This window comes from Mobula hypostoma, chromosome X1 (assembly GCF_963921235.1).
Source record: "Mobula hypostoma chromosome X1, sMobHyp1.1, whole genome shotgun sequence".
Classification (NCBI taxonomy): domain Eukaryota; kingdom Metazoa; phylum Chordata; class Chondrichthyes; order Myliobatiformes; family Myliobatidae; genus Mobula; species Mobula hypostoma.
The window spans coordinates 65,107,230-65,132,690 of record NC_086128.1 but is presented as its reverse complement, the minus strand read 5'-3'; the positions used below and the strand labels follow the sequence as shown (position 1 = coordinate 65,132,690).

General features: G+C 49.0%; 1 protein-coding gene across 2 annotated transcripts in view; it reads left to right on the top strand.

Annotated features, from left to right (window-relative positions):
- Positions 1 to 25,461, top strand: part of cdk5rap3 (CDK5 regulatory subunit associated protein 3) — a 102,101-nt gene that overhangs the window by 38,625 nt on the left and 38,015 nt on the right. For both annotated transcript variants that reach the window (XM_063037049.1, XM_063037051.1), the window contains exons 4-8: positions 1,869 to 1,969; positions 2,067 to 2,115; positions 5,869 to 6,047; positions 15,360 to 15,496; positions 23,232 to 23,385. In XM_063037049.1, coding sequence (XP_062893119.1) covers positions 1,869 to 1,969; positions 2,067 to 2,115; positions 5,869 to 6,047; positions 15,360 to 15,496; positions 23,232 to 23,385 — 620 coding nt within the window. The remainder of the gene's footprint in view (positions 1 to 1,868; positions 1,970 to 2,066; positions 2,116 to 5,868; positions 6,048 to 15,359; positions 15,497 to 23,231; positions 23,386 to 25,461) is intronic.

Genomic DNA, 25,461 nt, shown 5'->3' with positions numbered 1-25,461 from the left:
GAGGTGATGCAGAGGAGGTTCACCAGGTTGATTCTAGACATGAGGGGGTTATACTATGAGGAGAGATTGAGTCGCCCGGGACTGTACTGGCTGGAATTCAGAAGAATGAGAGGAGATCTTATGGAAATATATTATTACAGGGATAGATAAGATAGAGGCAGGAAAGTTGTGTCCACTGGCAGGTGAGACGAGAACTAGGGGACATAGCCTCAAGATTCAGGAGAGAAGATTTAGGACAGAGATGAGGAGGAACTGCTTCTCCCAGGGAGTGGTGAATCTGTGGAATTCTCTGTCCACCAAAGCAGTGGAGGCCACCTCAGTAAGTATATCTAAGACAAGGTTGGATAGATTTTTGCATAGTTGGGGAATTAAAGGGTTATGGGGATGAGTCCATGGTCAGATCAGCCATGATCTTATTGAATGGCGGGGCAGGCTGGACGGGCCAGATGGCCGACTCCTGCTCCTATTTGAATCGAATTGAATTGACTTTCTTTCTTACATCCTTCACATACGTGAGGAGTAAAAACCTTTACGTTACCTCTCTGTCTAAATGTGTAATGTGCAATTTATAGTAATTTGTAATAATTAATATGTTCAACAGGACAGTCATTATAACATAGAAATACAGTTGTATCAGCTTGAATTAATCAGTCTGATGGCCTGGTGGAAGAAGCTGTCCCGGAGCCTGTTGGTCCTGGCTTTTATGCTGTGGTACCGTTTCCCGACGGTAGCAGATGGAACAGCTTGTGGTTGGGGTGACTTGGGTCCCCAATGATCTTTCGGGCCCTTTTCTACACACCTGAATTTGTAAATGTCCTGAATAGTGGGAAGTTCACATCTACAGATGCGCTGGGCTGTCCGCACCACTCTCTGCACAGTCCTGCGATTGAGGGAGGTACAGTTCCCGTACCAGGCAGTGATGGAGCCAGTCAGGATGCTCTCAATTGTGCCCCTGTAGAAAGTTCTTAGAATTTGGTGCCCACACCAAACCTCCTCAGCCGTCTGAGGTGAAAGATGCACTGTTGTGCCTTTTTCACCAGACAGCCGGTATGCACAGACCACGTGAGATCCTCGGTGATGTTTATGCCGAGGAACTTAAAGCTGTTCACTCTCTCAACCCCAGATCCATTGATGTCTACAGGGGTTAGCCCGTCTCCATTCCTCCTGTAGTCCACAACCAGCTCCTTTGTTTTTGCGACATTGAGGGAGAGGTTGTTTTCTTGACACCACTCTGTCAGGGTGATGATTTCTTCTCTGTAGGCTGCCTCGTTATTATTTGAGATTAGGCCAATCAGTGTAGTATCGTCTGCAAATTAGCAGATTGGAGCTGTGGGTGGCGACACAGTCATGGGTATACAGGGAGTAAAGGAGGGGGCTTAGGACACAGCCCTGAGGGGCACCTGTGTTGAGGGGCAGAGGTGAGGGAGCCCATTCCTACCACCTGCCGGCGATCTGACAGAAATTCTTGTATGTTTAAGGGGAGCTTCTTCACTCAGAGGGTGGGGACGAGCTGCCAGTAGAGGTGATGGCTGCAGGTTCAACTGTATTATTTTAAGAGAAACTTGGATAAGTGCGTGGACGGGAGGGGTGCGGAGGGCGATGGTCCAGGTGTAGGTCAGTGGGACCAGATAGGTCAATAGTTCAGATGCTGCAAAGCGCCCGTTTCTGTGCTGAAGTGCTCTATAATCTTGACTCTAAAAGGAGAAATTGATATCTACGCCGTCGGGCTTTGATGAAACTACTCCTGCCCTCACTTTTAGAGCGACTAGGGTGGAGGTCACGAAAGCCGGCGTGTCCTCTCACCCTTACTGCGTGAAGGACTCTAGTTCCTGCTGCGTTCGGCTGATAACTGTATCCCTCTCCTGCAGATATTCACTACTTCCATTGCTTGAGAATTATCGAGATCCTCAGGAGAACAGAAGCATCGACGAAGAATATATTTGGCGGTTACTCTTCGCAGCGGATGAAGGTGACTTTCTGCTCGAGTTGGCTTTACAAGTGCATCTTTCATTTTTACGGAAATGAAAACCCTGACTGTCACCCCCCTTGTCTCTTTCTTTCTTCAGGACTGGCAGGAGATAGTCTCGCTGTATGAAAAGGACAACGTCTACTTGGGTACGTGGGGTCGGTTTGTATTTTACAAAAGCGCCCGCTAGATCTTTGACACTCACTGATTCACGTTTACTTCGCACGTGAACGCGACTGAGTGTGACGCACGCTCACACAAAACTCAGCAGGTCAGGCAGCGTCTGTGGAGAGGAATGAGCAGTCGACGTTTTGGTCCAAGCCCTCCTTCAGGACTGGAAAGGAAGTGGGAGGGAGGCGCCGGAAGCAGAAGGTGGGGGGTGGGGGGTGGGGGGAGGAAGGAGCACGAGCTGGAAGGTGATAGATGAAGCCAGGTGGATGGACAAGGTCAAGGGCTGGAGAGGAAGAAATCTGAAAGGAGAGTGGACCGTGGGAGAAAGGGAAGGAGGAGGGACACCAGGGGGAGGTGATGGGTGGGAAAGGTAAAGGGCTGGAGAGGAAGGAATCTGATCGGAGAGGAGAGTGGACCGTGGGAGAGAGGGAAGGAGGAGGGACACCAGGGGGAGGTGATGGGTGAGAAAGGTAAAGGGCTGGAGAGGAAGGAATCTGATCGGAGAGGAGAGTGGACCGTGGGAGAAAGGGAAGGAGGAGGGACACCAGGGGGAGGTGATGGGTGGGAAAGGTAAAGGGCTGGAGAGGAAGGAATCTGATCGGAGAGGAGAGTGGACCGTGGGAGAAAGGGAAGGAGGAGGGACACCAGGGGGAGGTGATGGGTGGGAAAGGTAAAGGGCTGGAGAGGAAGGAATCTGATAGGAGAGGAGAGTGGACCGTGGGAGAAAGGGAAGGAGGAGGGACACCAGGGGGAGGTGATGGATGGGAAAGGTAAAGGGCTGGAGAGGAAGAAATCTGAAAGGAGAGTGGACCATGGGAGAAAAGGAAGGAGGAGGGACACCAGGGGGAGGTGATGGGTGGGAAAGGTAAAGGGCTGGAGAGGAAGGAATCTGATCGGAGAGGAGAGTGGACCGTGGGAGAAAGGGAAGGAGGAGGGACACCAGGGGGAGGTGATGGGTAGAAAAGGTAAAGGGCAGGAGAGGAAGGAATCTGAAAGGAGAGCGGACCATGGGCGGAAGGGGAGGAGGAGGGGGCACCCCGGCGGGGGGGGGGGGGGGAGGGAGGAGGTGATATGCAGGTGAGAAAAGGTAAGAAACCAAAGTGGACAATTCATGGTGAAACTTTACCTAGTAAACACCAGAGATGCTGCAGACGCTGGAAATCCCAAGCAATGCACACAAAATGCTGGAGGATCTCAGCGGCCAGGCAGCATCTGTGGAAATGAACAAACAGGACTGGAAAGGAAGGGGGGAAGATGCCAGAATAAAAAAGGTGGATGGGGGCGAGGGTGAGAAGGCGCGCATGCTGGCGGGTGACAGGTGAAACTGGGGGAGGTGTGAGACTGACGTATTTTGCGAGTAATGCAATTACCACAGTTCGAAGTCCAAAAGTAAATTTATTATCAAAGTACATATATGTCGCCACATACAACCCTGAGATTCACTTTGTGGACAAAAAAGCTATTTTTAAAAAAAGTATTTGTTTAAGTTTGCTCTGGAAACTTGAGATGACATAGCCTTTATACAGTGTGATTTGACACCATTGATAAACTCAATAAATCAATACAATAATAACCATAACAGAATCAATGATAGACCACACCAACCAGGGTTCTCAACCAGTGTGTGCAGAAGACAACAAACTGAGCAAATACAAAAAGTAAGAAATAATCTTAAATAAATAAGCAATAAATATCGAGAACGTGAGATGAAGAGTCCTTGAAAGTGACTCAATTAGTTGTTGGAACATTTCAGTGATGGGGCGAGTGAAGTTTGGTTCAAGAGCCTGATGGTTGAGGGGTAATAATTATTCCTGAACCTGGTGGTGTGAGTCCTGAGGCTCCTGTACCTCCTTCCTGATGGTTGAGGGGGTAATAACTGTTCCTGAACCTGGTGGTGTGGGTCCTGAGGCTCCTGTACCTCCTTCCTGATGGTTGAGGGGTAATAACTGTTCCTGAACCTGGTGGTGTGGGTCCTGAGGCTCCTGTACCTCCTTCCTGATGGTTGAGGGGTAATAACTGTTCCTGAACCCGGTGGTGTGGGTCCTGAGGCTCCTGTACCTCCTTCCTGATGGTTGAGGGGTAATAACTGTTCCTGACCCTGGTGGTGTGGGTCCTGAGGCTCCTGTACCTCCTTCCTGATGGTTGAGGGGTAATAACTGTTCCTGAACCCGGTGGTGTGGGTCCTGAGGCTCCTGTACCTCCTTCCTGATGGTTGAGGGGTAATAACTGTTCCTGACCCTGGTGGTGTGGGTCCTGAGGCTCCTGTACCTCCTTCCTGATGGTTGATGGGTAATAACTGTTCCTGAACCTGGTGGTGTGGGTCCTGAGGCTCCTGTACCTCCTTCCTGATGGTTGAGGGGGTAATAACTGTTCCTGAACCTGGTGGTGTGGGTCCTGAGGCTCCTGTACCTCCTTCCTGATGGTTGAGGGGTAATAACTGTTCTTGAACCTGGTGGTGTTGTCCTGAGGCTCCTGTACCTCCTTCCTGATGGCAGCAGCGAGAAGAGAGCTTCCGGGTGGAATTGCACAGGTTGGAAGGGAATGAAGAAACTACCATTAGAGATGAATGGGGCAAATAGCACAGAAACCCCTGTTCACATTCAAATTTATCTATCAACATGTGCATCAAAGCATACAGTGAAATGCGTCGTTGCCAGACACTGGACCTTCCAATCCTGTCAGAGATGTGTAGACATTGTGCCTTCGAATTCCCCAGCGGACTCTCAGAGACTTGTAGACTCTGGGTCTTCGAATTCCCCAATGGACTCACAGAAATTTGCAGACACTGGGCCTTCGAATTCCCCAGCGGGCTCAGAGATTTGCCGACCTCGACCTCTGGGCCTCCAATCAACACTCGGGTATTAGGCTTCAACCATCAGGAAGGAGGTACAGGAGCCTCGGGACCCACACCACCAGGTTCAGGGACCGTTATTACCCCTCAACCATCAGGAAGGAGGTACAGGAGCCTCAGGTCCCACACTGCCAGGTTCAGGAACAGTTATTACCCCTCAACCATCAGGAAGGAGGTACAGGAGTCTCAGGACCCACAGTACCAGGTTCAGGAACAGTTATTACCCCTCAACCATCAGGAAGGAGGTACAGAAGCCTCAGGACCCACACCACCAGGTTCAGGAACAGTTATTACCCCTCAACCATCAGGAAGGAGGTACAGGAGCCTCAGGACCCACACCACCAGGTTCAGGAACAGTTATTACCCCTCAACCATCAGGAAGGAGGTACAGGAGCCTCAGGACCCACACCACCAGGTTCAGGAACAGTTATTACCCCTCAACCATCAGGAAGGAGATACAGGAGTCTCAGGACTCACACCACCAGGTTCAGGAACAGCTAATACTCCATCAGGCTCTTGAATCAAAGGGGATAGCTTCACTTGCCCCATCACTGAAGTCACAACCATTGGACTCAATTTCAAGGACTCTTCATCTCACGTTCTCGATATTCATTTATTTATTATTATTGTTTCTTCTTCTTTTATTTGCACAGTTCGTTGTCTTCTGCACTCTAGTTGAACACCCAATTCGGGTGGTCTGTCATTGATTCTGTTATGATTATTATTCTATAGATTTATTGGGTATACACAGAAAAAAATTAATGTCAGGGTTGTATATGGTGACATAGATGTGTATTTTGATAATAAGATTTGCTTTGAACTTTGAGAAAGGGGAAAAGTAAATTAAGCGTGATGGGTTGACCTTGTGCTCTGACGACAGTTGAGCTGGCCAGTTTCCTGGTGCGTAACGTGAGCTACGAGATCCCCTCTCTGAAGAAGCAGATCAGCAAGTGCCAGCAGCTCCAGCAGGAGTATGCCCGCAAGGAGATGGATTACGTCAACAACGCAGCCACCCTGCGGGACAAGTTCTACGCCTCCTGCAAGCAGTTCGGAATCACGGTACGTCAGCCCGCGGTTACACAGTTCGAGGGCCGCGAGGTAACATCGCAGCTCTATTAAAAACTCGGGTTAGATCAGACTTGGGATACTGTGCTATGCTGTGCTGCTTGAACGTTGCAGAATTATTAATTACAGGAGTGGGATATTGGCTGGAAAGGAATCGGGGCCTTTAGGGCAGGAAGGCTGTGTCAGAATCAGGTTTATTATCACGTAATTAAAACTGAAGAAATTTGGCCTGTCCCCTAAAACCCTCACTAATTTTTATAGATGCACCGTAGAAAGCGTTCTTCTAGGGTGCATCACAACCTGGTATGGAAGTTGTCCTGTCCAAGACCGAAAGAAGCTGCAGAAGATCATGAACACGGCGCAGCACATCACACAAACCAATCTTCCGTCCTTGGACTCACTTTACACCGCACGTTGTCGGAGCAGTGCTGCCAGGATAATCAAGGACATGACCCACCCAGCCAACACACTTTTCGTCCCTCTTCCCTCCGGGAGAAGGCTCAGGAGCTTGAAGACTCGTACGGCCAGATTTGGGAACAGCTTCTTTCCAACTGTGATAAAATTGCTGAACGGATCCTGACCCGGATCTGGGCCGTACCCTCCAAATATCCGGACCTGCCTCTCGGTTTTTTTGCACTACCTAACTTCCCATTTTTCTATTTTATGTTCATGATTTATAATTTAAATTTTTAATATTTACTAATTTTAACTATTTTTAATATTTATAATATTTGTAATCCAGGGAGTGTGAAGCGCAGAATCAAATATCGCTGTGATGATTGTACGTTCTAGTACCAATTGTTTGGCGTCAATAAAGTATGAAGTATGATTATTATCAGTGGTGGAGGCAGATACACTAGTGAAGTTTAAGAGACTACTAGACAGGTATATGGAGGAACTTAAGTTGGGGGGTTATATGGGAGGCAGGGTTTGGGGGTCAGCACAACATTGTGGGCCTGTAATGTGCTGTAATGTTCCATGTAAGATTGTAGACTGTTTCCCAAACGGAGAGAAACGTCAAAAACCCGTGTTGCAAAAGGACTTGGGAGTCCTGGTGCAGGTTAATTTACAGATTGATTTGGTGGTGAGGGAGGCAAATGTGACATCAGCATTCATTTCCAGAAGACTTGATAAGCATGAGGTGGCTCATTTTGGGAGGTCCAATATGATGGCAGAATATAGTAAGACTCTTTCTTGGCAGTGTGGAGGATCAGAGGGATCTTGGGGTCCGAGTCCATAGGACACTCAAAGCTGCTGTGCAGGTTGACTCTGTGGTTAAGAAGGCATACGGTGCATTGGCCTTCATCAATCATGGGATCCAGAATTGGCTTGCCCACAGAAGGCAAAAAGAGTGGTTGTGGACGAGTCATATTCTGCATGGAGGCCGGTGACCAGTGGTGTGCCTCAGGGATCTGTTCTGGGACCCGTACTCTTTGTGATTTTTATAAATGACCTGGATGAGGAAATGGAGGGATGGGTTAGTAAGTTTGCTGATGACACAAAGGTTGGGGGTGTTGTGGATAGTGTGGAGGGCTGTCAGAGGTTACAGCGGGACATTGATAGGATGCAAAACTGGGCTGAGAAGTGGCAGATGGAGTTTAAACCAGATAAGTGTGAAGTAGTTCATTTTGGTAGGTCAAATATGATGGCAGAATATAGTATTAATGGTAAGACTCTTGGCAGTGTGGAGGATCAGAGGGATCTTGGGGTCTGAGTCCACAGGACACTCAAAGCTGCTGCGCAGGTTGACTCTGTGGTTAAGAGTATAGATGCATTGGCCTTCATCAATCGTGGGATTGAGCTGAGGAGCTGAGAGGTAATGTTGCAGCTATATAGGATCCTGGTCAGACCCCACTTGGAGTACTGTGCTCAGTTCTGGTCGCCTCACTACAGGAAGGATGTGGAAACCATAGAAAGGGTGCAGAGGAGGTTTACAAGGATGTTGCCTGGATTGGGGAGCATGCCGCATGAGAATAGGTTGAGTGAACTCGACCTTTTCTCCTTGGAGCAACGGAGGATGAGAGGTGTATAGGATGATGAGAGGCATTGATCGTGTGGATAGTCAGAGGCTTTTTCCAAGGGCTGAAATAGCTAACACGAGAGAACACAGTTTTAAGGTGCTTGGAAGCAGGTACAGAGGAGATGTCAGGGGTACATTTTTTACGCAGAGCGTGAGTGCATGGAGTGGGCTGTCGGCGGTAGTGGTGGAAGTGGATGCGAATTTTAAGAGACTCCTGGACAGGTACATGGAGCTTAGAAAAATAGAGGGCTCATGGTAACCCTGGGTAGTTTTTAAGGTAGGGACATGTTCAGCACAGCATTGTGCACCAAAAGGGCCTGTATTGTGCTGTAGGTTTTCTATGTAACTATGTTTCTATAAAAGTAAGGAGATAGTGTTAAAGCACTGGTGAGGCCTCCCTTGGAGTACTGTGAGCAGTTTTGGGCAATTATCAAAGAAAGGTCGTGCTGACGTTGATGAGGGCTCAGAGAAGGTTCACAAAAATAATTCTAAGATTGAATGGCTCGTCATATGAAGGGCGTTCGATGGCCCTGGGTCTGTATTCACTGGAATTCAGGAGACTGAGGGGAGGGATCTCATTGAAATCTTTCGAATGTTGAAAGGCCTTGATAGAGTGGATGTGGAGAGGATGTTCCCTATAGTGGTGGAGTCTAGGACCAGAGGACACAGATAGAGTGGATGTGGAGAGGATGTTTCCTACAGTGGGGGGAGTCTAGGACCAGAGGACACAGATAGAGTGGATGTGGAGAGGATGTTTCCTATAGTGGGGGAGTCTAGGACCAGAGGACACAGATAGAGTGGATGTGGAGAGGATGTTCCCTATAGTGGGGGAGTCTAGGACCAGAGGACACAGATAGAGTGGATGTGGAGAGGATGTTTCCTATAGTGGAGGAGTCTAGGACCAGAGGACACAGACAGAGTGGATGTGGAGAGGATGTTTCCTATAGTGGGGGAGTCTAGGACCAGAGGACACAGATAGAGTGGATGTGGAGAGGATGTTTCCTATATTGGGGGGAGTCTAGCACCAGAGGACACAGATAGAGTGGATGTGGAGAGGATGTTCCCTATAGTGGGGGAGTCTAGGACCAGAGGACACAGATAGAGTGGATGTGGAGAGGATGTTTCCTGTAGTTGGGGAGTCTAGGACCAGAGGGCACTGATAGAGTGGATGTGGAGAGGATGTTTCCTATAGTGGGGGGAGTCTAGGACCAGAGGGCACTGATAGAGTGGATGTGGAGAGGATGTTTCCTTTAGTGGGGGGAGTCTAGGACCAGAGGGCACTGATAGAGTGGATGTGGAGAGGATGTTTCCTACAGTGGGGGAGTCTAGGACCAGAGGGCACAGATAGAGTGGATATGGAGAGGATGTTTCCTATAGTGGGGGGAGTCTCAGACCAGAGGACACAGATAGAGTGGATGTGGAGAGGATGTTTCCTATAGTGGGGGAGTCTAAGACCAGAGGACACAGAGTGGATGTGGAGAGGATGTTTCCTATAGTGGGGGGAGTCTCGGACCAGAGGGCACAGCCTCAGAACAGGGGGACATCCATTTAGAATGGAGGTGATGAGGAATTTCTTTAGCCAGAGGGTGGTGAATCTGTGGAATTCATTGCCGCAGATGACTGTGGAGGCCGAGTCAGTGGGTGTATTGAAAGCAGAGGTTGATGGATTCTTGATTGGTCAGGGCATGAAGGGATGTGGGGGGAGCTGAAGGCAGGAGATTGCTGGTGAGAGGGAAATGGATCAGCCTTGGTGACGCAGACTCGATGGGCTAAATGGCCTAATTCTGCTGCTCCATCTCATGGTCCGATATCTACAGCTGATCCAAGTTCCGGGGGTCCCCTTTCGTGGTGTCTGGAACGCCACCGTTCAGCACATCGTCCACAAAACTGCTAACTCACCCATCCAAGTGGTCAGATTCTGATCTGTAAATCTTGTGATCCCGTGGGAAATTTCTGGTTTTGCGGCAGTGTTACGGTGCTTTTTCCCCACTTGTATAGGCGGGGTGGGGCGGCCCCGTAGCGTAAGCATTCGCTTGGCTCTCTTATGGCGCCGGCAACACGGGTTCGATTCCCGCCACTGTTCCGAGTTTGCACGTTTTCTCCACCCCACCCCCTCCAGTGACCGGCCAGGTTTCCTCCAGCAGCTCTGGTTTCCTCCCACAGTCCAAAGACCTGTGGGTTGATCGGCTGTTTGTTCATGTGGCTGTGTTACTGGGCAGTGCAGCCTCATTTGTCCGGAAGACCGTAAGACATAGGAGCAGAATTCAGCCATCTGGCCCATCGAGTCTGCTCCGCCATTCAATCGTGGCCGATCCTTTTCTCCCCCCTCCCCCCAGCCCCACTCCCTGGCTTCCTCCCCGTAACCCTTGATGCAGTGTCCAATCAAGAAACTATCCATCTCTGCCGTAAGTACACCGAATGACCTGGCCTCCACAGCTGCAAGTGGCAACAAATTCCACAAATTCACCACCCTCTGGCTAAAGAAATTTCTCCGCGTCTCTGTTTTAAATGGACGCCCCTCTATCCTGAGGCTGTGCCCCCTTGTCCTAGACTCTCCCCACCAGGGGAAACATCCTTTCCACATCTACTCCATCTAGGCCTTTCAACGTTGGAAAGGTTTCAGTGAGATTCCCCACCCCCCACCCATCCTTCTGAATTCCAGCGAGTACAGACCCAAAGCCATCAAACGTTCCTCCTATGATAACCCTTTAATTCCCGGAATCATCCTTGTGAACCTCCTCTGGACCCTCTCCAAAGCCAGCACATCTTTTCTACGATGAGGAGCCCAAAACTGTTCACAATACCCAAGGTGAGGCCTCCCCAGTGCCTTATAAAGCCTCAGCATCACATCCCTGCTCTTGTATTCTCGACCTCTTGAAAAGAATGCTAACATGGCATTTGCCTTCCTCACCACCGACTCTACCTGCAAGTTAACCTTTTGGGTGTTCTGCACAAGGACTCCCAAGTCCCTTTGCATCTCAGATTTTTGGATTTTCTCCCCATTTAGAAAATAGTACACACACTTATTTCTACTACCAAAGTGCATGACTATGCACTTTCCAACATTGTATTTCATTTGCCACTGACTTGCCCATTCTCCTAATCTGTCCAAGTCCTTCTGCAGCCTACCTGTTTCCCTAACACTACCTGCCCCTCCACAAATCTTCATATCATCTGCAAACTTGGCAGCATAGCCATCTATCCCATCATCTAAATCAGCGCTCCCCAAACCACCGGGCCGCAAAGCATGTGCTACCGGGCCGCGAGGAAACGATATGATTTGGCGATATGAGTCAGCTTCACCTTTCCTCATTCCCTGTCACACCCACTGTTAAGCTTGAACGCATGCGAGGTCATTTCCCACGCGTCATCCATGTCAGGGCGGGAAGGAGATCAACTCCTTGAGCTTGCAACTGTCGGCGGGCTGAAAAGTATGTTTGACATAACATCTCTGCCGGCATTCCGGATCAAAGTCAAGGCTCAATATCCTGAGGTCGCCACGAAAGCACTGAAAACGTTGCTTCCATTTCCAACATATCTCTGCGATGAATGTAACAAAAACTAAATTGTGGAATAGACTGGACATAAGGAACCCCCTTCGAGTATCGCTGTCTCCCATCACCCCTCGATAGGACCGTCTTGTTGCAGGGAAACAAGCCCAGGGCTCCCACTGATTCAGCGATATCGGTGTGTTGCAATGATTTTATATGTTCACACTGGGGAAAATATGTGCTGTGTGTTTAATATCCAAATGTTACTTAAAAATCTTATGATGCTATTGACTTATAAGTGACTTGTATAACCATATAACAATTACAGCACGGAACAGCCCATCTCTGCCCTTCTAGTCCGTGTCGAACGCTACTCTCACCTCGTCCCACCGACCTGCACTCAGCCCATAACCCTCCATTCCTTTCCTGTCCATATACCTATCCAATTTTTCTTTAAATAATATCGAACCTGCCTCTACCACCTCTACTGGAAGTTCGTTCAACACTTACTTCAAGCTCCCCTGATAATTGACTTATCACTATATTCAGGCGAGGAAATTATGCGCTGTGTGGTTAATATTAAATTCGTTAGATAAACCCTTTTAGAAATAAAATTGAGTGTATTAGCCACTTATCACCGACATCCCGGCTGTGATTAACACCCCCTCCTGAACAGAATCGACAATAAGGATTTGTAGAAAAAAATCGACACATACATGCATGCGCACTGGTGCCCGCGCAAGGCTTCATGGTCATGGTAGTCTTTCTCGGGGTAGACACAACGTATTTGACTGCTACTCTTGTCCGTTGGCAACCCTAACCCCCCCCCGCCCCACCCCGGTTGGCCGGCCTGCGAGAACATTGTCAATAATAAACTGGTCCGCAGTGCAATTAAGGTTGGCGACCCCTGGTCTAAATCATTGGTATACAACATAAAAAGAAGCGGTCCCAACACCGACCCCTGCGGAACATCACGAGTCACTGGCAGCCAACCAGACAAGGATCCTTTTATTCCCAGTCGCTGCCTTCTTCCAATCAGCCAATGCTCTAACCATGTTAGTAACTTAACTTGGTAGCAGCCTCATGTCAAAGGCCTTCTGAAAGTCCAAATACACAACATCCACTGCATCCCCTCTATCTATCTTACCTGTAATCTCCTCAAAGAATTCCAACAGGTTCATCAGACAGGATTTTCCCTTAAGGAAACCATGCTAGCTTTGTCCTATCTTGTCCTGTGTCACCAAGTACTCCATCACCTCATCCTTAACAATTGACTCCCAATGTCTTCCCAACCACTCAGGTCAGGCTAACTGGTCTATAATTTCCTTTCTGCTGCCTTCCCCCTTTCTTAAAGAGTGGCGTGACATTTGAGATTTTCCAGTCCTCTGGCACCATGCCAGAGTCCAATGATTTTTGAAAGATTATTACTAATGCCTCCACAATCTCTACCGCTACCCCTTTCAAAACTCTGGGATGCAGTTCATCTGGTCCAGATGACTGAAGTACCTTTAGGTCTTTCAGCTTTTTGAGCACCTTCTCCCTTGTAATAGTAACGACACTTAATTCTCTTCACTCACACCCTTCAACATCTGGCACACTACTAGTGACTTCCACAGATGCAAAATAGTCACTTAATTCATCAGCCGTCTCCTTGACCCCCGTTATAATTTCTCCGGCCTCAATTTTCTAGCGGTCCTATATACAGTGTATATAGTGGATGGGGTGTCAGGGAGGGGTAGCACCTCTGGTGGGGTAACATGTCGCGTCCTTTTCAGGGCGGTTAGTCCACCTTTGGTCCCCACCTGGCACTCAGCTCTCACCTGTGGCTCCCCGTAGCTGTTTGCATGCGACAGCGGCCACACCCCGGGCAACGGCTTCGACAAGCCGGCTAAACCAGGTGAGGGTAGCTGACGGGTCTCAAACCCTCGGTGAGATAGGGAGTTGTCTATCCCAGCATGTGAAGACAGACTCCGGCGGATTGAGCGGACGAGACCAATGGAAGGTCCAACGGTCAAGAAGGCGGTCTCTGCAAGTGTCGTGGAACGTGTAGAGCAGGACAAGACACAGAAGACGTCCTGGTCATCCACTGTGCCTAGTCCCATCTCCAGCCGTCTCGACTGTCTTGCCACTGGATCCAGATGGGAATTGAGAAGAGAGAGTGAGGCTGACGCTGCGTAACTCTCCCTCACTTAAATCCAAATCACGCGCTAGTCTCAACACTATCATAATGGTGTCGAGGTCCCCATCGACGTCAACGATGGACGAACAACATATACAGTCTCATCTCTCTTTTATCTTTTACATACTTGAAAAAGTTTTAACTATCCACTTTGATATTGTTTGAAATTTCATCTTTTCCATCCTAATGATTCTCTCAGTTGCTCTCTGTAAGTTTTTAAAAGCTTCCTAATCCTCTGTTTTCCCACTAATTGTTGCATTGTTGTATGCCCTCTCTTTTGCTTTTACATTACCTTTGACTTCCCTTGTCAGCCACAGTTGTACTATTTTTGTTTTTTTACCATCTGTCCTATCCTGAGCCTCTTCATTCCGGTACCCACCCCCCCTGCCAAATTAGACTTAACTCTCCCCAACAACACTTCACAAACCTGCCCGCAAGAATATTGGTCCCCCTCGGGTTCAGGTGCAACCCGTCACTTTTGAACAGGTCATACCTCCCCCAGAAGAGATCCCAATGATCTAAGAACCTGAAGCCCTGCTCTCTGCACCAGCTTCTCAGCTACGCATTTAGATAGATAGATAGACATACTTTATTGATCCCAAGGGAAATTGGGTTTCATTACAGTTGCACCAACCAAGAACAGAGTATAAATATAGCAATATAAAAAAACCATAAATAATTAGATCATAATATGTAAATTACACCAGATGGAAATAAGTCCAGGACCAGCCTATTGGCTCAGGGTGTCTGACCCTCCAAGGGAGGAGTTGTAAAGTTTGATGGCCACAGGCAGGAATGACTTCCTATGACGCTCTGTGTTGCATCTCGGTGGAATGAGTCTCTGGCTGAATGTACTCCTGTGCCCACCCAGTCCATTATGTAGTGGATGGGAGACATTGTCCAAGATGGCATGCAACTTGGACAGCATCCTCTTTTCAGACACCACCGTCAGAGAGTCCAGTTCCATCCCCACAACATCACTGGCCTTACGAATGAGTTTGTTAATTCTGTTGGTGTCTGCTGCCCCAGTGCACGACAGCAAACATGATTACACTGGCCACCACAGACTCATAGAACATCCTCAGCATCGTCCGGCAGGTGTTAAAGGACTCTGCCAAATCATCCTGTTTCTACCCTCACTGGCGCGTGGCACAGGCAGCAATCCAGAAATTACTGCCCCTGGAGGTCCTGCTCCTCAGTTTTCTACCTAGCTCTCTAAATTCTCTCTTCAGGACCTCTTTGCTTTTCCTTCCTGTGTCACTGGTACCAAAGCATCTGGCTGCTCTCCCCCTCTCTCTCCAAAACGCTGAGGACGTGACCCAAGACGTCCCTGATCTAAGACGTGTCTGTTCTCGTGCATATCTATAGCTAGGGTGCCTAAGACTTCTGCACAGTACTGTAGAAATTTTACGCATTGCCCTGTTCTGTTGCCACAAAAAAAAAAGCAAATTTCATGACGTGTGAGTGATGACAAACCTGATTCCGATATGGGTCTCTATCGTGGACTGGGAGTGGGAAGGGGGCAGGTTGGAGGGAATCGTGGTTGGGGAAAAGGGGAAGGGAGATCATGGTGATGAGCATCTGTAATCCTCGTCTTTCTGCCCCCCCCGGATCAGGGAAAGGACGTTCGGCAGGAGCTGCTCTCTCTGTGCAAGGATCTCCCTTCTGCGCTCACTGCTATTGCCGAGGGAGCCAGAGATCTCACGGACATCATCGAGTTGTACGAAGCCTGCGTGGAGTTTGTTTGTGGCCGGTGAGTCTGCGACAGTTGCCGGGATTCTCCACCGCCCCCTCCCCGTTCCCCGTTCCACCAGGATTCTCCTGCATCCCCCTTCCACCGGGAAGGTTCTTCATTGTAATGGAATGTAGCTTTCTCAGTGACTCAGCCACCCTGTTGTACCGAGAGGTCGGCGGCTCCTTCTCGGGGCCCTGGCTGGTGCTCACCAAAAGTGGAAGGATGTTACGTTCTCTGTTTGACAAGGTTATTTGGGATTAGATTAGATTAGTTTGTGAGAACACTCAGTCCTCTTCTATTGTCATTTAGAAATGCATACATGCATTAAGAAATGATACAATGTTTCTCCGGAGTGATATCACAGAAAACAGGACAGACCAAAGACTAACACTGACAGAACCACATAATTATAACAGATAGTTACAGCAGTGCAAAGCAATACCATAATTTGATGAAGAACCAACCATGGGCGCGGTTAAAAAAAGTCTCAAAGTCCCCGAGTCGATCGACTCCCGAGTCCCCGATAGCAGCGGCAGAAGGGAGAAACTCCCTGCCATAAACCTCCAGGCACCGTCAACTTGCCGATGCCTTGGAAGCAGCCGACCACAGCCGACACTGAGACAATCCGTCCGAAAACTTCGAGCCTCCGACCAGCCCCTCCGATACAGCCTCCCGAGCGCCATCCTCTGCCGAGCGCTTCGATTCCGGCCCCGGCCGCTGAAACACGCAAAGCCGAGGATTTCGGGGCCTTCTGCTCCGGAGATTCCGGTTACCACACAGTAGCAGCGGCAGCGAAGCGGACATTTCAAAAGTCTTCCAGATGTTCCTCCGTACTCTCACGTCCATCTCCATCAAATCAGGATTGTGCACGGTCCCCTACTTTACAGATAACAGACATCATCACCGGAGAGGCCGCGCATGCTGCCGTCACATCGCCATCTTCTCCCCCGTCCCGGATTATGGGACAAGCGACAAGCGAGGTGGGGGGGGGGGGGCTGGGCCGTGGTATGGTATCGCAGCGGTTTGCTTAACGCTTCGGAGCGCCAGCAATCGTCCTTCGATCCCTGCCGCCGTCTGTTGTACGTTCCCTCCCCGTCACCCCCTGGCGTTCCGGTTTCCTCCCGCGGTCCGCAGACGTACCGGGCAGTGAGTCGTGGGCACGGTCTGTCGGTGGTGGTGGGGGAGAAGCGTGCCGCTTGCCGGCTGCCCCCCGCGCGACCTCAGACTGTGTTGGGTCATTGACACAAGCGACGCCTTTCGCCGTATGCTTCAACGTACAGTCCTGTGTAAAAGTCTTAGGCGTGTATGTATATAATAGCTAGCATGCCTAAGGCTTTTCCAGAGTACTGTAGTAATTTTATGTATTGCACTGTACTGCTGCCACACAGAAAACACAAATTTCATGACATATGTGAGTGATGATAAACCTGATTCGGATCTGGGTCTCTGTTGTGGACTGAGAGTGGGGAAACATAGAAACAGAAAATAGGTGCAGGAGTAGGCCATTCGGCCCTTCGAGCCTGCACCGCCATTCCGTACGATCATGGCTGATCATCCAACTCAGAACCCTGTACCTGCCTTCTCTCCATACCCGCTGATCCCTTTAGCCACAAGGGCCATATCTAACTCCCTCTTAAATATAGCCAATGAACTGGCCTCAACTGTTTCCTGGGGCAGAGAATTCCACAGATTCACCACTCTCTGTGTGAAGAAGTTTTTCCTCATCTCGGTCCTAAAAGGCTTCCCCTTTATCCTCAAACTGTGACCCCTCGTTCTGGACTTCCCCAACATCGGGAACAATCTTCCTGCATCTAGCCTGTCCAATCCCTTTAGGATTTTATACGTTTCAATCAGATCCCCCCTCAATCTTCTAAATTCCAACGAGTACAAGCCTAGTTCATCCAGTCTTTCTTCATATGAAAGTCCTGCCATCCCAGGAATCAATCTGGTGAACCTTCTTTGTACTCCCTCTATGGCAAAGATGTCTTTCCTCGGATTAGGGGACCAAAACTGCACACAATACTCCAGGTGTGGTCTCACCAAGGCCTTGTACAACTGCAGTAGTACCTCCCTGCTCCTGTACTCGAATCCTCTTGCTATGAATGCCAGCATACCATTCGCCTTTTTCACTGCCTGCTGTACCTGCATGCCCACTTTCAATGACTGGTGTATAATGACACCCAGGTCTCGTTGCACCTCCCCTTTTCCTAATCGGCCACCATTCAGATAATAATCTGTTTTCCTGTTTTTGCCACCAAAGTGGATAACTTCACATTTATCCACATTAAATTGTATCTGCCATGAATTTGCCCACTCACCTAACCTATCCAAATCACCCTGCATCCTCGTAGCATCCTCCTCACAGCTAACACTGCCGCCCAGCTTCGTGTCATCCGCAAACTTGGAGATGCTGCATTTAATTCCCTCATCCAAGTCATTAATATATATTGTAAACAACTGGGGTCCCAGCACTGAGCCTTGCGGTACCCCACTAGTCACCGCCTGCCATTCTGAAAAGGTCCCGTTTATTCCCACTCTTTGCTTCCTGTCTGCTAACCAATTCTCCACCCACACCAATACCTTACCCCCAATACCGTGTGCTTTAAGTTTGCACACTGATCTCCTGTGTGGGACCTTGTCAAAAGCCTTTTGAAAATCCAAATATACCACATCCACTGGTTCTCCCCTATCCACTCTACTAGTTACATGCTCAAAAAATTCTATGAGATTCGTCAGACATGATTTTCCTTTCACGAATCCATGCTGACTTTGTCCGATGATTTCACCGCTTTCCAAATGTGCTGTTATCACATCTTTGATAACTGACTCTAGCAGTTTCCCCACCACCAACGTCAGGCTAACCGGTCTATAATTCCCTGGTTTCTCTCTCCCTTTTTTAAAAAGTGGGGTTACATTAGCCGCCCTCCAATCCTCAGGAACTAGTCCAGAATCTAAAGAGTTTTGAAAAATTATCACTAATGCATCCACTATTTCTTGGGCTACTTCCTTAAGCACTCTGGGATGCAGACCATCTGGCCCTGGGGATTTATCTGCCTTTAATCCCTTCAATTTACCTAACACCACTTCCCTACTAACATGTATTTCCCTCAGTTCCTCCGTCTCACTGGACCCTCTGTCCCTTACTATTTCCGGAAGATTATTTATGTCCTCCTTAGTGAAGACAGAACCAAAGTAATTATTCAAGGGCAGGGAAAGGGGAAGGAGAGGGGAGGGAGTGGGAAGCACCAGAGAGACATTCTGTAATGATCAATACACCGACTGTTTGGAATCAAACTGCCTTTCCTGGTGTCTCAGGCCTGGGTGTGTCTGCCCTCACCCCCTGACCCTGGCACTCCTTTTCTGCCACGTGTCCCACAGCGCTCCACCCTCACCATTCCCAACTTTCTTTGCTCCCGCCAGATTTACAAACTCGCTCTTTGCTCCAAGTTGACAAATACAGTACTGTGTGCAGAAGGTTTAGGCACCCTGGCTGTATCTTTGCCTAAGACATGTTACATATGATGCAAATCCTTATTCTTCACATGATATAACCATATAACAATTACAGCACGGAAACAGGCCATCTCGGCCCTTCTAGTCCGTGCCGAACTCTTACTCTCACCTAGTCCCACCGACCTGCACTCAGCCCATAACCCTCCATTCCTTTCCTGTCCATATATCTATCCCATTTAACTTTAAACGACAACATTGAACCTGCCTTAACCACTTCTGCTGGAAGCTCGTTCCACACAGCTACCACTCTCTGGGTAAAGAAGTTCCCCCTCATGTTACCCCTAAACCTTTGCCCCTGACCTCATGTCCTCTTGTTTGAATCTCCCCCATTCTCAATGGAAAAAGCCTATCCACGTCAACTCTATCAATCCCCCTCATAATTTTAAACACCTCTTTCAAGTCCCCCCTCAACCTTCTACGCTCCAAAGAATAAAGACCTAACTTGTTCATGGCGGAGGAGTTGATTGAACGATGCCTCCTCCTGCTCCCGTATTCCTCCCACTGTTTTAAAGATGAGATTTGTCACATGTACATGGAAATATACAGTGAACCATGAACAGAAGCTAATCTGCAGATGTTGATATTCAGATACACACACACACACACACACACACACACACACACACACACACACACACACACACACATTCACACACACACACACACTCACACACACACACACTCACACACACGCCACTCAGCAGCTCAGGCAGCATCTGTGGAAACGAATAAACAGTCAGTGTTTCAGGCCGAGAGGTCTCATTTCCCTTGGTGCTGCCTGACCTGCTGAGTTCCTCAAGTGTTTTGTGCGTGTGCGTTGCTTCGAAACGATTAGAATAGATTATGAGGACACGCAGTCCTCTTTTATTGTCATTTAGTAATGTATGCATTAAGAAATGAACAATGTTCCTCCAGAATGATATCACAGAAACACAAGACAAACCAAGACTAAAAAAAAACTGACAAAAACCACATAATTATAACATATAGTGACAACAGTGCAAAGCAATACCGTAATTTGATAAAGAACAGACCCTGGGCAAGGTAAAAAAAAAAGTCTCAAAGTCTCTCGAAAGTCCCATCATCTCACGCAGACGGTAGAAGGAAGAGAAACTCTCCCTGCCATGAGCTTCCAGCGCCGCCAACTTGCCGATGCAGCACCCTGGAAGCACCCGACCACAGTCCAACTCCGAGTCCGTCTGAAAACTCCGAGCCTCCGACTAGCTCTCCGACACCGAGCACCGAGCACCATCTCTGCCGAGCGCTTCAACCCCAGCCCCGGCAACAGGGAATAGGCAAAGCTGAGGATCTGGGGCCTTCCCCTCCAGAGATTCTCCATCGCACAGTAGCAGCGGCAGCGAACTGGGCATTTCAGAAGTTTCTCCAGGTGTTCCTCCGGCTGTCTCCCATCAAATCAGAATTGTGCACAGCCCCTACTTAACAAATACGATATCATTTCGGAGCAGTCGCGGGCGCTGCATCGCGCCGCCGTCTTCTCCTCCCCACAAGCATGTTTTGTGCCCGTGAGTGTTGCCACACTTCCAGTGCCAACATGGCATGCCTGCATGTCGCTAACCCTAACCCCTGCGTCTCCGGAATGTGGGAGGAAACAGGAGCGTGTGGAGGAAACCCACGTGGCCACGGGGGTAGGACGTACAGAGAGCGGCGGGAGTTGATCCCCCATCGCTGGTGTTTTAAGTTGACATGCAAGACGCTGCGTTACCATGCCAAATACGCCACCCCAGCCCCTGGCATCCTAACCTCTGTGTGCAAAAAACACAATTTACCTGCTCAACTCTCAGGATAGCCAATAAGTTGCCACATCTTCATCCTGCTCCTTCAACAATCTGAATCAGGATTATCACTGACATGTATCGTAAAGTTTGTTGCGGCAGCGGTAAAAAAAAAATCAATATATCATCATCATTATGTGTTGTGTCGTATGACATCACCATTATGTGCTGTGTTGTATGACATCATCATTGTGTGCCATGTCATATGACATCACCGTTATGCACTGTATCGTATGACGTGAGCGATCACGGTCTTTGACCATGATTGCTCTTGGCAAATCTTTCTAACAGAAGTGCTTTGCCATCGCCGCCTTCTGGGCAGTGACTTTACAAGACGGGTAATCCCCCAGCCGTTATCAATACTCTTTCAGAGATTGTCTGCCTGGCGTCAGTGGTCACATCACCAGGACTTGTGATCTGCACCGGCTGCTCGTACGACCGTCCACCACCTGATCCCATGGTTTCACCCGACCCTGATCGGGGGGCTAAGCAGGTGCTACACCTTGCCCAAGGGTGACCTGCAGGCCAGCGGAGGGAAGGAGGGCCTCACACCTCCTTTGGTAGAGACGTATCTCCGCCCTGCCACCTATTTTTGTCGATGAAGAACAGAAAGAAAGGAATAGTGTTTATGGGTTCTAGGACCATTTAAGAATCTGACGGTAGAGGGGAACAAGCTGGTCCTAAAACGCTGGACATGGAATTACAGTACAGAGCAGGCCCTTCAGCCCACAATGCTGGGCTGACCTCTTAACCTACTGTAAGATCAGCCTGACCCGAGACTTCCCAACCTGGGGTCCATGGACCCCTTGCTTGATGGTCATGGTCCACGGCATAAAGAAGGTTGGGGAACCCCCCCCCCACCCCCCGCACCCAATCTCGCCCTTCCCGCCTACGGAGCACTCCGCTTTTCTATCATCCATGTACCTGTCGTAAAGAGTGTCTTAAATGCTCTTAATGTCAAGTATCAGTGGTAGGAAAGGAAAGGTACGTCGCATCTGGAGTTTCTCCAGTTAGCGGAGGATTTCCCCCCACGCCGTTCTGACGTAGCGGGGAACCGCGTACGAGGCAAGTTACGGCAGCAGCTTTTGCCATTGCCTTCTGCCGGGTGAGTTTCCAAAGAGATCACCAGCTCGTAACCCCAGCACGGGTGGAAAGCGTGCAGGGGAGCCGGCTGGATTCGAACTCGGGACCTTTCGTCCCGAAGTCCGGCGCTGATGCCACTACGCCACCAGCCGTCAAGTATCAGTATTTGTTAAAAATTAAAACTTTTAGGAAAATGGCGGGCAATCAGCCTCCTCCTTCACCTGTCCGTCCAGCATCTACCTCCAAGCTCGAGGACCCACTCCTCGTGGCCACAAGACATAGGAGCAGAATTAGAGCATATTTTTGTCTGTTCGACTGTTCCATCATGGGTGATCTATCGTCCCTCTCAACCCCACCCTCCCCGTCACCTTTGATGCCCGGACTAATCAAGAACCTGCCAACCTCCGCTTTAAATGTACCCAACGACTTGTCCTCCCCAAGACATCTGTAGCAGTGAATTCCACATTCTCCACCCTCTGGCTGAAGAAATTCCTCCTCTTCTCCTCTGTTCCAAAGGGACAGGCTTGTGTCCTGAGGCTGTGTCCTATGGTCCTGGACTCCAACCCACCCCTCACAATGGGAAACATCTCCTGCCCCTCCTGTCCCACCTCACTGGGTTTGGCAGCTGAGCAATTATCGGAATCGGGTTTAACATCACCGGCATATGTAGTGCAAAGAGAGGGAGAAAAAAACTAGTGAGGTAGCGTTCATGGGTTCAATGTCCATTTAGGAATTGGATGGCAGAGGGGAAGGAGTTGTTCCTGAATCGTTGAGTGTGTGTCTTCAGGCTCCTGTACCTCCTCCCTGATGGCGGAGGGGAAGAAGCCGTTCCTGAATCGCTGAGTGTGTGTCTTCAGGCTCCTGTACCTCCTCCCTGATGGCAGAGGGGAAGGAGCTGTTCCTGAATCGTTGAGTGTGTGTCTTCAGGCTCCTGATGATAACAGTGAGAAGAGGGCATGTCCTGGGTGATGGGGGATTTTTGAGGCATTGCTCTTCGAAGATGTTCTTGATGCTGGGGAGGCCGGTGCCCGTGATGGAGGTGACTGAGTTCATAACTCTGCAGCTTATTTTTGATCCTGTGCAGTGACCCACCCCCCCCGATACCAGATGGTGATGCAGCCAATTAGAACGCTCGCCACCGTACGTCTGTAGAAATTTGTGAGTGTTTTTGGTGACGTACCAGATCTCCTCAGACTCCTGATGAAATACATCCGCTGTCGTGCCTTCTTTGTAACTGCATCGACGTGTTGGCCCCAGGGTAGACCCTCAGAGATATCGACACTCAGGAACTTGAGGTTCCTCACCCTCTCCATTTGTACTATAACAGATTAGCTCACAGTGACGTTGTCTGTTGTGGTTGACAGTGTCTCTGAGCCTTGTGTCCCACTGCTGAAGTACATTCACAACCGGGGAAACACGACCGTCTACGAATGGGGAACGGGACAGACACCGAAGGCTATCGAGCGGCCAGTCAGCAATGAATGCGCGGAGGCACGGCCCGCGGAGGGCGCGGATACTGTGAGTGTAACCCTGACGTGCGCTTTACCTTCGCCCCCTTTGCCTCCAGCTCTCTGAGCTCTTCCTTTGCAAATGACATGTGTGATCTTATCTGTGTTAATTAGTTTCTTCCAATGACCAATATTCACTTGATTAGGAACAGTTATTACCCCTCAACCTTCAGGAAGGAGGTACAGGAGTCTCAGGACCCACACCACCAGATTCAGGAACAGTTACACCATATGCAATTAAATGATAGACTTTATGAATGTTAATCTGAAGACAGGGTTAGTAATGAAAATGAACAAAACAAAAAAAGGGCCCAGGTCAAAATCAAAGTTCCAGTTCGAGCTCACCCAGTAATCATCCTTTCACCATCGATCTCCTCCAAACATCGCCGACCTTCAGATCCTCAGATCCCAGTCCACTCCATTCAGTGGTCCACCAGATTTCTCCGCACACGTCTTCCCTCTTCATCTCTCCTCGACAAAGTGCCGCAAAAACAACAGCTTTCCAGATACATAAGACAAAACAACAATCCCCGATTGGCTAACACTCCTGTTATCTCCAGCAATAACCCAAACATGGCTGCTACAGAGAAACTGTCACCTCAGCAGGGAACATTACAGAGAAGCCATTACTTTAGCATTAGCAGTGAACATCAGATTCAATTAGATTATGAAGACACATAGTCCTCTTTTATTGTCATTTGGTAATGCATGCATTAAGAAATGATACAATATTTCCTCCGGTGTGATATCACAAAACACAGGACAGACCAAGACTGAAAAAAACTGACAAAACCACATAATTATACATATAGTTACAAACAGTGTAACAATACCATAACTTGATGAAGAAGTCCGTGAGCACAGTAAAGTTCAAAGTTTCTCAAATGTCCCACATATCACGCAGACGGGAGAAGGAAGATAAACTCTCCCTGCCATGCTGACCACAGTCCGACTCTGAGTCATCTGAAAACTTCGAGCTCTGATCAGCTCTCCGACACCAAGTACTGAGCGCCATCTCTGTCCGAACGATTCAACCCCAATCTCGGTCGCCAACTGCAGGCAAAGCCGGGGATTTTGAGGCCTTCCCTCTGAAAGATTCCCGACAGCACAGTAACGACAGCAGCGAACGAGCGTTTCAGAAATTTCTCCAGATGTTCCTCTGTGCTTTCACGTCCGTCTCCATCAAATCAGAATTACAAAGAAGCCATTACATTAGCATTAGCAGTGAACATTACAAAGTAGCCATTATACACCCAACGCGCAACTACAAAAAAGAACAAGTCACGCAGATGGCAGGGGGTAAAAGAAACGAGTGAATTAGACACAGATTGTGAAACGTCAAACCACAGAGTCCTTGAACCAGTCCAGGAATGTTGGGATCAGTTCAGTGCTGTCGTTTGTTGACTGTGGGCCGCAGAGACAGTCTACCCCCACCCACACCCCATCGAAATCGCACAACCTACCACACTGAGCACCGATCCCAAATGCCGACTGTGACTGAGTGCCCCAGAAGTAGAGTTCTTCAAATATCTGTAAAAAATGTAAATTACAGTAAAAAGTATGCACACCTGTATATCAAAAAAAGTTAAATAGTGCAAAAAGAGGGGAAAGAAAAGCAGTGAGGTAGTGTTCATGGGTTCAATGTCCATTCAGAAATCTGGCAGAGGGGAAGAAGCTGTTCCTGAATCGTTGAGTGTGTGTCTTCAGGCTCCTGTACCTCCTCCCTGATGGCAGAGGGGAAGAAGCTGTTCCTGAATCGTTGAGTGTGTGTCTTCAGGCTCCTGTACCTCCTCCCTGATGGCAGAGGGGAAGAAGCTGTTCCTGAATCACTGAGTGTGTGTCTTCAGCCTCCTGTACCTCCTCCCTGATGGCGGAGGGGAAGGAGCTGTTCCTGAATCGCTGAGTGTGTGTGTTCAGGCTCCTGTACCTCCTCCCTGATGGCAGAGGGAAAGAAGCTGTTCCTGAATCGTTGAATGTGTGTCTTCAGGCTCCTGTACCTCCTCCCTGATGGCAGAGGGGAAGAAGCTGTTCCTGAATCGTTGAGTGTGTGTCTTCAGGCTCCTGTACCTCCTCCCTGATGGCAGAG